Source organism: Stegodyphus dumicola, chromosome 10, assembly GCF_044657685.1.
Source record: "Stegodyphus dumicola isolate Sdum_Otavi_A_Nest chromosome 10, ASM4465768v1".
In the NCBI taxonomy this organism is placed as follows: domain Eukaryota; kingdom Metazoa; phylum Arthropoda; class Arachnida; order Araneae; family Eresidae; genus Stegodyphus; species Stegodyphus dumicola.
This window is the reverse complement of record NC_140777.1, coordinates 93,271,092-93,285,526: the sequence shown is the minus strand read 5'-3', so window position 1 is coordinate 93,285,526 and position 14,435 is coordinate 93,271,092. Positions and strand designations below refer to the sequence as shown.

Here is a 14,435-nt window from a genome sequence, read left to right as displayed (position 1 = left end):
ATCATGGAAATGCTCACACAGCCACCCCGTTTGCCTGGAATCAGACCCAGGTTGAACTACCAGTATTCAGTAATTTTACTACTCGGCCGCTGGTGGGCACTATAAAGAAGGAATTGAATTTTTGTTTCCATATGTTTTAGATTTTCTTTGACGTTCTGGGTCACTTCGGCAATGGGTAAATAAAAAACCATTGTGTACCTTAGCTTCTGAAGCATTACATAAGCCCCGTTCACATGCAACGCTCCTTCACATAGCTGCCGTTAGCAAGAAGAGAAAAAGGAGACATAAAAGAATTTCGTCTTTCGGACCCGTTCAGAAGACCACCCTCTTCCTTCCCCTTTACACCTAAGTCTCTGTGAACAATCACGTCTCTGAATTGGCAGATTTCTAATACTGTTTACACATTTTTAACATTGTTTATTGTAGTTAATTTTGTAATCTGTACTTTTGCAACTGGTACCTGAACTTTCGTAATGGTTCCTGAAAAATACAGTCAAAAGTCGTTAATCCGGACTCGTCGGGACTTCGGCGATTCCGGATTATAGATCATCAGTTTAAATCTCGTAAGATGGCATGCAGAAATTATAAAATTAAAAATATGAAACCGTAATTTATGAAATAAAGAACAATTATGATCTAAAGGGTATCAAAATTTGCAAAAAGAAAAAGCTTAATATTTATTTGTTTACTTTATTAAACATTTCTTTCAATGTAAGTTGTTTAAGTTTTGCTTCGTTTCATGTGATAATACTTTCTCTTTAATTCTATTAAACAGACATAATTTCTTGTTCAGTTACAAAGTTCCGCCGTTCAAGTCCTATAATTGCTGTGTCAAGAATACCGACTAATTTGTCAATCGAAATTTTTTTGTTTTCAATAACCTCTGTCACTTTTCTTCGCTATTGGAAGCGAATTATAATGACGAGGAACTTGTTTTAAAACATATCAAAGACGAAGCATATCGAGATGAAATACTACATTTGGTAAGGAATTATAAGCCAAATAAAATAAAAACATCTGCGCTGAAGATAAGGATAGTGCTGACAAATCAACTTCCAATTCATTACGCGCCCGCGGTCGAGCAGCGTGAAATTGATAAACAGATTTCGGATTTCAAAACATACTTTCGCTTTAGATCCTTTACATATTAACAAATATATATCGGAAATTCTATTTGATATAATCGAAAGTTTAAGCTTACTTTTATAAAATTGCTCTTACAGTCTGCAAAAAATAATAAGCCGGATGCAATTCGAAAATTAAGGAACAACGCAATCATCAACATTAACTGAAATAGATAATTATTTAGCTTATACGTCCATTATACATAAAATGCGCACGTGAAAACGTATTCTGCACTTGCGCACACTCATATGCACAGTCGTAAAAGGTCTTACGCGCACGCGTGAACGCCTCTGCGCATGTGTCAACGCGGCGCATGCGCAGAAAGTTTTTAGTTTTGATGTCCGGATTATAGATCATTCCGAATTATGGGTGTCCGAATTAACGACTTTTGACTGTATATGCTTTTAAATTATTATTATTATTATTATTTTGTAAGCTGTTATTTAGTTCACTCTTGGTGCTTGTTGCTATGGTTAAAAGATAGTCATGGATTTTTAAACTGCTTCCTGATAAGATATAGAACTCAAACTTTGTACACTGGTTGTGGATGTGGTGTCACGCTTTTGATTTTTAGAGGATTAGATTTTTTTTCAAATTTAAAGTTGAAACGACTTTTTGCAAATATTAACAAATAAACTGAGAATCTCAGAATATTATAGTTTGCACCATAACACACTGTGGAGGAAAAAAAAATAACTGAAATTTTTAGCGTAATTTTTTAAAAAATATTTTGGGAGAATTTTTAAAAATCGTTCATGTTTTTAGACTTTTTGACGCCCATTAATTTTAAATTTTCATATCTAAAAATATATCGGTTACAAACTTCCGACATTTTCACAGCTTATAAAACAAACTTTTTGCATTTAAAAAAATGATAAAGGAAATTAATTGGATGGATTGTTTACTTTTTTGAAAGATATGCAATGAAGCAGAATGGGAAATATTGATTCTTCTTGGGCATCAATTCGAAACATGGGTTTCAAAGTAATAATCTCATTATACCACACTATTTTTATGACATTATTTATGGTATATAAGTTGTTATTGTTGCCAGTTGTTAGTTCAGCGTGAGATTGGAGATATTTCTGAGTTAACTTTCTCTTAAGATGTGCTTTGCATTCCGTTGTGTTTAACGTTCTTATTAGATTGAAGCATAACTACTGATTATACTTAGTGATATTCTAAACACTTGTACGAGTATTTCTGTGGAAAATTCCATAACTTTGAAGTGTTTATATTGATAAAATAAATTTAATTAAGCTATCATTGGATTTGAGTGCAATGTCAATCATTTATGAACTATTATCAGTCTATTACAAACCCGTATGCACGCAACAATATTATAATTAATTAATGTATTAAAATTGTTTTGAACGTGGTTTACAAAACAAAAACAGGTAAAGAAAAATTCTTTTTATGAGTTTTTGCAATTTTTCTGGCCACATAAGGTTTTAAAAAAAGGTTTGTAATTTATGTTTATATTTACTAATTGAATAAATAGCACTAGGTTTGATTTATATACGTATGTGTGTATTGAAATTCAGTAATAAAATTTTAAAGATTTGAAATGATTAAATGTCTATTTAGACAGTTTGTATTCTTTAAATTTCAAATGCAAACTGAGAAACCTTTGGCATTTTTTTCAATAAATCTTTTTACTTAAATCCTAAAACATATACAGGTGTGGACTAAATTTTTTATTATTTTTACTGCTTATTTAAAATTATATACTTTATAGAAACAAGGATGGGTTTTGCAAAATACTGAAAGGAAAAATTATTTGAAATGAAAGTGTGACTGAGATCACATTTTTTTAAAGATTTTAGATAAAAGTGTATTTTTATTTTTTCTCAGAAACTAATTCATTAATTGCAAAATCATTGCTTGAAATTATTAAGAACAATCTAATAAATACAATAAAAAAACTGGGGGAGACATTGAAAATTGTAGGAGAAGAAAAACATTTTAATTGTAAAATTTTTCTTCAAAAATTTAAATTAAAAAAATTACTAGCAAAAACTTTTTTCAGCTTAAAGTTATTTTATTTCACAAAACCATTTAATAATATTCATAAAAAGTAGATGAAAATGCTTAAAATTTTTAAAAAAAAAATCATTCAAAATGTACCAAGTCCCTTGTCGTGTTGAAGCCGATATACACTTGTCTTAACTTTAGTTTTAATTTGAACGATATTTCTGGAATACCTAGCATCAGATAACCTTGTCTGCATTTGTCTATAATTTCCGTACAGTTGTACAGTTCTGTCTAATTTTGAGGGGTATGCTATCACATCCCCAGACATCTATCAGCGCGATTGTTTCGCTGACAGTCCAGCGAGCAGTAACTAAAATTAAGTGAACCACGCAGTATAGTACGGGAAATCTCCCCATTTGCCCTGCTTCTGAGAGGTAAGGAACATTCAACCAAGTTCTACCTCCAATTCGGCGAGGCAGTTAATGCTTGTCCCATGTAAACGGGACACGTTGGAAGAACCGGTTTTCGCTACCGCTCGAATCTGCTCTTGTGAACGGGGGCTATAGTCATTGATGTCTGTGTACTCAGAATGTAAAGCTCTTAATTCTTGCATTGTTTTCAATAATGATAATTTGTACACAGCATTTAGATCTGTCTTATAGAATAAGGTCAAAAGACCTTGGGGCCATTTATGGAAAATCCTGTCATCTGATTCATAATAACTGATACAATGGTTGGGAATTTTTTTTATTAAAAATTTGCTAGCATCATGATTCTCATTTTGAATGACTACGTTTAGGCTGGACTTCCATGATTATCAGCAGCCTATGTATGAAACATCATAGTTTTAAGATGTTCAAATTTTCATGAAGTTTATAGACCACCTGCACGTATTAGGAAAATTCTTTGGATTTATGAATATATTTGTATCCATTTAATTGTGCTTTTTTTACATATTTTTCATCAGGAAAATATTTTAAAGTATTAATTAAATCTCGCTCTCTTAGATAAAATTCTTCTTCAGTAATGGATTTAGCTTTCAGTAAATTTAATAATTGTTTATAAAAGTTATAATGTCGTCTATGTTGTTCTTTTCTTTCTGAAATATTGTTACTTTCTCGAATGATTTCAAGAACTCCTGTACTTACACTTAAAGCAGTAAGAGGTATATTTGCAAAAGCTGATAAACCTGATGCACTTTAAACAAATATACTGATTGATAATAATATGTTTATCTTTTTAAATTTTTTATAACTTTTTCTGTACACATATTCATTTTTCTCTAAATATTCTTCCGTAATTATTGGATCAAAATTCCTTTGGTATCTTATTTTGGGATTTTTTAAATCAAGCATTAAGAAACTATCAGGAAATATATGTTTTTTTAATTCTTCTTTTGAGATATAGCCGTCAACATCTCTTATTATTTGTTGAATTTTTGTAGATTGTGTATTAAAAAATATAAATTAATTGCAATTTTTCCTAATAGTGATAGGAGATGAATAAAAGTCGTGCAATATGTAAATAATAGACGCATTTTTCTTTCTTCCTCCAATAAACATATCTTCAATATCTTTTTGATTTCTTTCTGTTACGCAATCATTATAAACAACAAGATTTTTACGCGATGGATATAAATTATCAACTGTTATAAATTCATTTAAATCTGATGAAAATAACACTTCTTCTTTTTTATATTTATCATAAAAATTTAATATTCCTTTTGTATTTTTTAATTTCTTAGTTTTAAGGATATCATCTTTTTCAATATCTTCAAAGAAAGTATATGTTGTAATTTAGAATATTTGGGTTCATTTATATGTTTTGTGCATATGTATAATAATGCCTCAAAATCTAATCTTAAATCTTTTGGCTTTTCAAAGGCATTAATAAGATTTAATAATAAATTTGGTTTACTACATCCGGGCAGTCCCTTTATAAATAATCTGAATGGAATGCTGTGGTAATAATAGATGTTGATTACCATCAAGTAATTCTTCTGGTTCCGTATAATAACATTGTGTGTGTGGAAATTGACAAACCTAGTGACAGGGACAACCAAAGTGAAAATAAATTCATATGATTTTAGCAGTAGTTATGACAAATTTTTGGGATTCTATAATGAATAAACACTGATATAGTTGCTAATTTTGTGATGTAACAGCTCTGTTTTTATTTTATAAAGTGTTATCATTACTAGTTAAATAGATCCTTTTTTGTCTGATCCAAGATTCATAGATTCAGACCTGATAAATCTCAGTGCATCTTATAGGGCAAGAAGTACAGTATTTAGTTAAAATATTTTATTTTGTGTATAAAAATTTTAATTTTGTTAAAAAAAAAAAAAATTCTAGCCCATCAGCTGTTTTCAGATCATGTATTCACCACACATGTAATTTGAGTGTCAGATCACTGACTCTGAACTTGTTGATCTTTGACAAATTAGATTTATGTTTAGTTAAAATGGCATAAAGCTGATGTCACACCTGCAGATGCAAAATGCAATATGAAACTTTTCATAAAAATAAATCGAAAGTATACAGATTCAATGATAGGTTCTAGCTGCAGTATATTATGACAAGTTCTGGTTGATACTATGTTATATGCAGGCCAACCAGTCTGATAAAAGGAAAGGTCACAAGACCTAACTATGTTAAATTCCTGGATTCTCTGAAACGTTTCCTTAGCAAGGCATTGAGAAAAACTGTAGTCCACTTCAATAGCAATTTTAGACTTTTCAATGGCCCAAATGCAAGTGTTTTAGTGGTTTATCTTTCCACTTGATGAGAAATAGTTCCTTTTTTTAATATTAGGCATGAAATAGCCTTTTTCTTATTAGTACTGTTAAGTTGACTTTCAAGTTTGTGTTAAATTCTCAAGAATTCTGTGTGCATTTTCTCTTTAATACACAATTTGCTATTAGCTTTTCTTTTCCAAAAGCACTCAACAAACTGTCACTTCTACCTCCTAACAGACTGGAAATTTTCTGTAATGTAATAAATAATGAATAATGTGTTCCAAATTCCGATAGACAAAATCCATTTAGTACCTGTCTTTTGCAGCAGTGTTGGCAAGAACATTGGTTTGATGCATTTTTGCATTGGTGAGAAGCAAATGGTTACTGTCTATGCATGTGCGAAACCAACTGTTTCCGATCTATGCATGTGCGTGAAACTAACAGTTAATGATCTAATTGATTTTTCGTAATTGCATTGTGTCAGTATAGCTGTTTTTTGTGTAAAATACTCATTATGCTTACTATTTTCAATCTTGCATCCTTGGAAAGAGAAACCATAGCAGATGTCTGAGATATCCTTAGCAGGAATCGCTGAACTGTGTTCACCAGAAGGGTCCGTAAAAAAATTAATTTTCCACTGTGTTTACTTTTTTTTTTTTTTTTACAAAATTTTATTGAATAAAGGAATAAGTAGAATTTTTTGGTATGTCTAATAATCTTGAGAGTTTCCCTGTATTTTTTAATATTTGTTGTTGATTTAATTGCTTATATAATTGTATTAAACATGATAATAAATGTATTCATTAAATAAGTTCTGTTAAATTATGTTGTTATTTTAAATAAACTGTAAATAGAATTCTACAAAATGCTATAAATACATATTTATATTAAATTCCTTCTGCATGTATATATTAAATAACTAATGTCATGTTGATATTGAATAAATTACCATTTCCCATAGTCAGATTCTTTTTTGTGTATGCTTATAATATTTAGGAACATGTCACATTTTCTTAAGCCTGAATTGTGCAAATACAAAAAAAAAAAAAAAAAAAAAAAAAAAAAAAAAGGTTGTAACTGGTTTTCAAATTTTTGTCAAAATATAGAATAGGAAAAATATTTAATTTATATAAAATAACAAAATCAAAATCAGAGTCAAAAATTAAAAAAAAAATTAACGATTACATATACATGTTACTTACACAAAATAACAAAATCAATATTAAAGTCAAAATATATAAAAAAAAAAAGGATTACATTTACATAGTGCTTACACAAAATAAAGAAAACTCAAACATAAATTTCAAATATTTATATTATTTTCACTAATTTTAATTTAAGGAAAAAGGATTTTGAAAAACATAAAATATCACTGAACGGTGGCTAAGTCTTGTTCTTATTTTGGACATAATTTCCTGAAATTGAAAATACTAGTTCACTAGCTACTGAGCTTGGTTTTATAGTTTTCAGGGCATCAAATAGCAAATCTAAGATTTTTGTTCTTTTATTTGTTGCTTCAAATAATGAAAATTCATCTTTTTGTGTCGTTAGATTTGTAAGTTTTTCTTCAGGGTCTTCAAGAAACTTATGAACTGATTTTTCCATGTCTTCTTTTAAAACAGCATTATTCTAATGAGTAGTTTTTTCGATTTGCTCTTCATCAGAATCGGTTTCCACATAAGAATTCGAAAATTTTCTAGACACTATCTTTCCAGATAACGTAATAATTTCGGTTTTTGAAACTAAAGAAAGTACACTAGATTTTTTCGCTGAACTAGAAATATTTTTTGGATTTTGAAAATGCAGCAAAAGAGTTGATAATTCTACTTTCTTGAATTTGTTCTTCTAAAGTATATATAATAATTTCAAACCTACTTCAATGTTTAAATTTTTTAGTTAATTTAACAGAAATTCAAATATACCTTCAGTTGTTAATAAATTGGCATCTTGTTGCCCTAAGCTTTCAGCTGCTAGACAAATCAGCCCGAAGACTTTATGAAGTTCTAAAAGTTTAGAATAAATCATTGAGCTTCATTCCATATACAAGAAGAAACAGTATCATTCAATGCTAAAACAACACATTCTTTTACTGCCAGAAAGCTTCCAATAATGTCATCCATAGTATTCCACTGTGTTTTGCAGTCAAGAATTAAATTTAATTCCTTTCCTTTTTCTTTTTTGATGTAATTTTGTAGAATGTTGTTTCTTACTGGAGATTCCTATTGGAGAATTTACAAATTTTTCTAATTTGTGAAACTGATTGTTTGTAATTGTCAGACAAATTAGGAATAGAATGTTCTCGGTTACAAACATAATAAAAAGAATCTTCATAATCACTATATTCATATTCATTTTCAGATTCCTCGCTTGAAACATTTTGGCTTCAGCCATTCTCTATGTTTATATAACACATCAGTAACTGTTAAGTGGATGGTGTGTGAATAGCAAATTATCATTTGTAATTGCTATTGGCAAATTGTCATCTATAATGAATCAACTAATAATAATATTAGTGATTAATTATAGATGATAATTTGGCATTTTTTTTCATAATAGCAGCACCATCATTTGTTGCTGCAAGTATGTCAGTTTCTAGATTCAAGTAGAAATTTTGTATCATTTTCAGATATCATTTTTATTGTTCTCTGAGCATCACAGGAACCGGCACTAATCTCAACTTGAATTCTTTTGTCAAGTGGTGTATATATTAATATTTAAATATTTATGGTTTCTTTTTCTAGTCCACTTGTCTAAGGTTATAGAGAATTTTTTGAATTATTGAATCTAATTCAATAACGGTTTCAATAATAGTTTGCTTAAAACGCATGAATAAGATTCATTACTCTAGAGTTGTTTCTTGTTATGAATAGCCTTGTTGTTGAGACTCTCGTATGAATGAACTATTTGTATGCTAGAATGCTTTGTAATGCTTTAATAGAAAATCCATTCAGGTTTTGGTCTGATTTCTTCTAAATTATTCTTTTTCACTTTCATAAAATTTAAAATATTCATTTGTTTTTTTGAAGGAGAGGAATACCCAAGCATTTTATCTTCGCTGATCGTTTCGGATTTCTTTCAATAATTATTTTATGAACTACTTTCAAATGATTATATAGATTGCTCATACATGATCCTTTGCAGCTCAACATTTTGTTACAATGATTGCAGATTACCTTGTCTATCCCTAACTTTTTAAAACTATTCCAAACCTCTGACTTATTCATTTTTATCTAAAAATGAAATTCAAGCTATTAAATAAATATTTTTGAAGTTTATTTTATTATTTTAACTATTAGTATTAATCTAATTTAAGGAAATCTAATCTGCACATTTTTTAGGAACTTTAAAAACACTCTTCTTCATAATCTAATTCCAAAGCTTGATAAAGATATAATTTATATCAAAACACTGCAAAAGAAAATATGGATTATATTAACACCCAGTGTATTATAAAATTCCATTAAGCAGAAGCCAGAACTTTTTATTTTACATTAATTTTTGAGAGAAGAAATTTAATAAAATAAAAGTTTTAAAATGTAAAATGAAAAATACATAGAAATTAGAAACATACTTACATTATTTTTACCAAATATAACAACTGTATATTTTTGTTTACAGTTTTCACTGAACAATATTAAGCGGACCTGTTGTGACTCGTGACCAATTGCACATATGTACTAACTTAAAATAAATCGGCTATGCATGTCTTTTCCATGAGTGCATAATCACTGGCCAATGATGAAAAAAATGTGTTTGCTGCCAGTTGCATAGAATGAATAGCAAATCAAATAAATTTAAAATTAAATTGTACATAATAATATCAAATCTTTAAACCAGTTTTCTTAATTAAGAAAGAAAACCAGTTTTCAAATGTGACAAATTTACCTTAAAAACCGGGTTTGAAAACATGTCAAACCCTACTACTGCATTTTTTCTTGGGGCTTCAGTTAATCACGCCAATATGATTCTATATAAAAGCTATGTAATATATATATATATACTGATCACACAGCACAAATGTAGTGAAAAAGACATAGCAATGCTGTTGAGGAAACTTGGCAGCCGAGCAAGAATAAACATTCAACTTTATTTCAATTGAAATTTATGGCCACAATTTACGTGGCACTCTAATCATACCTATTCAAGAATATTTACATTTCTTACATTCTTGTGATAGAAAGAGACCACAGTGAAATAGCATCATTACAGGAAGAGAGGCAGAAGATAAAGTGCAGTTATCTGATATGGAAGCTTACTAAAAGAAGGTTTTGGTTTAGTTTAGAAAGCTTCAGTTCTCAAAGTTTTGAGTTTAGGTTCGAATTAGTTACATCAGCAGCAAGGCTTACGTGATGGAATGATCTAGAAATTATGCAGTCCAGAAATGTTATGATTTTTAGACTAGAGAGAGAGAGAGAATTAAGGGGTTACTAATAGTTTAAATTATAATTTTGATTTACATATTTTTTAATCTTACCCCCTTCAAGAAAAAGGCTTAGTGACAGGAAAAAACCCTTTTTAGACAAAAGTATTAGCGAAACAATGGAAATAAAATTGTGTGTGTGTGTGTGTGGGGGGAATTATAAAATTTTGATCTAAATAATTCTTTAACAAAATCTTGAAGATACCATTTTGAACAGTAAAGGCAAATTGGAAATTCGATTGAAATTTTGAAAGTCTGCAATTTCATTTTTCTATAAAAATAATCTAAGGAATGTTCTAATTTTTCAAGAAATAACTATAAAAGTTTACAGTTTTTTAAAATCTTTGCTTGAATTTTATAATCATAATTGTAATATTTTACAGTTCCTGTCTTGAAATGTCTTTTGTAAAAATTGTTGTTGCCAATATAAAACCAAAATGTTCTTTTATGTATTCATGAAATTTATATTAAAATTAATTATTTAAACTTAAAAAAACAATCCACATTTTCTTAATTGTAAAGCAATGTAAAATGTACTTTAGAAATTAAAAATAGAAAACTACTATTTTTATCTTATACAGTCAAAAGTTGTTAACCCCTTAACTGCCGCGGGCGTATATATACGCCTTGCTCAGCCGATGCGTTAACTGCCCCAGGCGTATATATATGTCCTTTCAAACTGCTATCATTTGCTTTGCGCTGCTACACCTAAAATTATTCGCAAAGTTAACGCATTGGCTGCGCATCTGGGGCAGTTAACGCATCGGCTGAGCAAGGCGTATATATACGCCCGCGGCAGTTAAGGGGTTAATCCGGACTCGTCGGGACTTCGGCGATTCCAGATTATCGATTTTTCTGGATTATAGATCATCAGTTTAAATCTGGTAAGATGGCATGCAGAAATTATAAAATTAAAAATATGAAACCGTAATTTATGAACTAAAGAACAATTATGATCTAAAGGGTATCAAAATTTACAAAAAAAAAAGCTTAATATTTATTTGTTTACTTTATTAAACATTTCTTTCAATGTAAGTTGTTTAAGTTGCTTCGTTTTTTAGGTGATAATACATTCTCTTTAATTCTATAAACAGACATAATTTCTTGTTCAGTTACAAAGTTATGCTGTTCAAGTCCTATAATTGCTGTGTCGAGAATACGGACTAATTTGTTAATCGAAATTTTTTTGTTTTCGATAACCTCTGTCACTTTCTTCGTTATCGAAAGCGAATTATAATGACGAGGAATTTGATTTAAATCATATCAAAGATGGAATACATTGAGATGAAATACTACATTTAGTAAGGAATTATAAGCCAAATAAAATAAAAACATCTGCCCTGAAGATAAGGATAGTGCTGACAGATCAACTTCCAATTCATTGCGCACCGCGGTGTTAAAGATAAACAAAGGATATGCCTTTATCCATTTTTTGCAGCAATTCCACTTTTTGTTTAATCTACAAAGCGAAAAATACTTTCGCTTTGTGGATCCTTTACATATTAGTAAATATATATCAGAAATTCTATTCAACATAATCGAAAGTTCAAGCTTACTTTTATAAAATTACTCGAACAGTATGCAAAAAATAATAAGAATTCATTAGAATAAGAATGAATCCAATTCGAATATTAAGGAACAACGCAATCTGCAACATTAACTGAATTAGATAATTTTAGCTTAGCTTATACTGTCCGTTATACATTAAACGCACATTCGTAAACGTATTTTGCGCACACACACACACGCATATTCTCAGCCGTAAAGGTCTTACGTGCGACGCATGCGCAGAAAGTTTGTAGCTTTGAGGTCCGGATTATGGGTGTCCGAATTAACGACTTTTGACTGTATATATATATATACGCTGTATTAGGGTTCAAAGCTAGTTTGAAGCTACTGATGACATTTCTCAAACATACAAATCTCTCTCGGGGCAAACAATGAAGTGGTTGATCCATAATGATTTATTTGCTAAGCATTACTACTATTTCCTGACTTGTGTAATAAATTTATTAGCTTAATTTGTAATTTTCAAATTTTGGGAATTCAGCAATAAAAGCATGGTGGAATTAGAATCATAATAATCTCATTAAATTCATGATAATTAGGTTTAATACTAAAATATTTAAATTGTGATGCATTTATTAGTACTTAAATATTTATATTCATTTTCATATAAATATAAATGTTGTAGATAATGGAGTAATAAAATAGTTTTCTAATATGGTATAATTTTATTTTGAATATTAACACTTTGATGATTCTCGTGTTAGTTTTCTGAGTAGTTTTAATATCTGCAGTAATAGAAAGTAGGTGTTTTATATTTATTATAACTATCATAAGTGATAGCAGTGTAATTATAATTGAATATATTTTAATCAGGTAATAGTTTTTTTCATCTCTAGAATGGGGAGTGTAAATGCCTTCTGTCATTAATTTGTTCTTTTGGAAATAAAGTACTGTAATCACGAAAAATTTTGGATTCAGCCGAAATATCCATTTTGACTGTTTCCGAAATCCATATTGATTATCTTGTTGCATGACGTTTTTGCATACGACAAACTAAAAGGCTCTTAATTCGAAAATGGATTTTTTTGGGGACATGTATATGTATGTACGTATCTTGCATAACTCTAAAACTTTTATCCACGTAACGTTGAAATTTTGTGTACCTCCCATTTTTATTGCAATTGGCAATACCAAAAGTGTATATATATATATGTAAGATAAAAAACATGTATATCAAAATTATAATTTAAATTAGTGGTAACCCTGTAATTCCCCTCTGTATTTTAAAAATCGTAATAACTTTTCTGGACTGCATCATATCTAGATCAATCCATCTTTTATGGCTTGCATAACGCTGATGACGTAACTAATTCAGAACCTAAACTCATAATTTTGAGAACTGAAGCCTTTCTAATCTAAACCAAAACCTTTTCTTGGCGATCCTTCATATTGGATAACTGTACATCTTTAGCTTCAGCTCTCCTGCAGTCTAGATACTGCTTCGCTTCATTTTCTTTTTGTGCTACTAACTATACCATTATCTAAAATGGGATACTCTATATAAAATTGTGGGGTGCGTGTTGCACCCACGATCCTATATGATGAAAAATGTGTTTTTGATAATTAGTTTGTATCCTCCAATAAAAGTTATGTTCAATTCAGCCACGTCTATCTACATGTCGAGTGTCATCTTTGTAACTATGCAGTAAAGTCTTTCCAGGATATAATACAGAAAACCATAGTCAGGGGAAGCAGTTACTCCAAGTCGTCATATTACAATTTTTGTCACTTGATTTCTTTGGCAAGTTATTTAATTTATGTTAAAAATTTCTAATTTTATTAATAAGTATCTGTTATGTTATTTTTTTTGTCTTGGATTTTTCTTTAACTTAAATGTATTGCAAATATTTTGGCAGTTATTTTATGCTTCTAATCTTTTTGCCACATTATCAGCTTTTGATGATATCTGGATCCAGTCTCAATAATGGAACAGTACCAAATCAATTGCGAAACAAAGTTAAGAGACATTAGAGCAAAATTTCCTTTGATTTGTATAGCTGAAAAATGTTTATGTACGGTATTATGTATGGTGTTTCATTTATGCATAGTATATTGGGAAATTTCATTTGCTATGCGTTCAATGATCTGAAACGGATTAATGGCATGTACCAAAATACCACTGTACGTTCTGATTTTTTGAATCATTATTCCCATCAAGTAATTTAGTTTAAAGTACATTTAATAAAAAGTCTATACATATCATATCTATGATGCCCAATATGTGCTTAAAAATATACGCAGTTCGCAAAATGTTGATGTTTTACAAAATACCGCTTAGCTGGTTGTGGCTTTCACTAGACAGTTTCTTCTAGATGTGAAAAATAAGATAAAATGAAACCTTTAAGAAAAATATATTTGAAAGGCCATTTTAAATTTTAGAGCATGATTGAAAAATTGAATAAAGTACTTGTTATAGATATATGATTGCATTCTTAAATAAAATATATTTTTACCAGCTTCTAGTTAATACTTTATTAGTATTTTTATTATTAATTAATATATTGTAAATATTTTAGAAAGTTTTTTATTTTTTTTAGCTTGCCGACTGATGTTCAGGCAGAAGCCATACCTCTAATCCTAGGAGGTGGTGATGTTCTCATGGTAAATTAC

At 29.4% G+C, this 14,435-nt stretch overlaps 1 protein-coding gene across 2 annotated transcripts in view; it reads left to right on the top strand.

Annotated features, from left to right (window-relative positions):
• Ddx1 (ATP-dependent RNA helicase Ddx1) overlaps window positions 1–14,435 on the top strand; it is a 193,717-nt gene that overhangs the window by 5,031 nt on the left and 174,251 nt on the right. For both annotated transcript variants that reach the window (XM_035363517.2, XM_085825251.1), the window contains one exon: window positions 14,363–14,426. In XM_035363517.2, coding sequence (XP_035219408.2) covers window positions 14,363–14,426 — 64 coding nt within the window. The remainder of the gene's footprint in view (window positions 1–14,362; window positions 14,427–14,435) is intronic.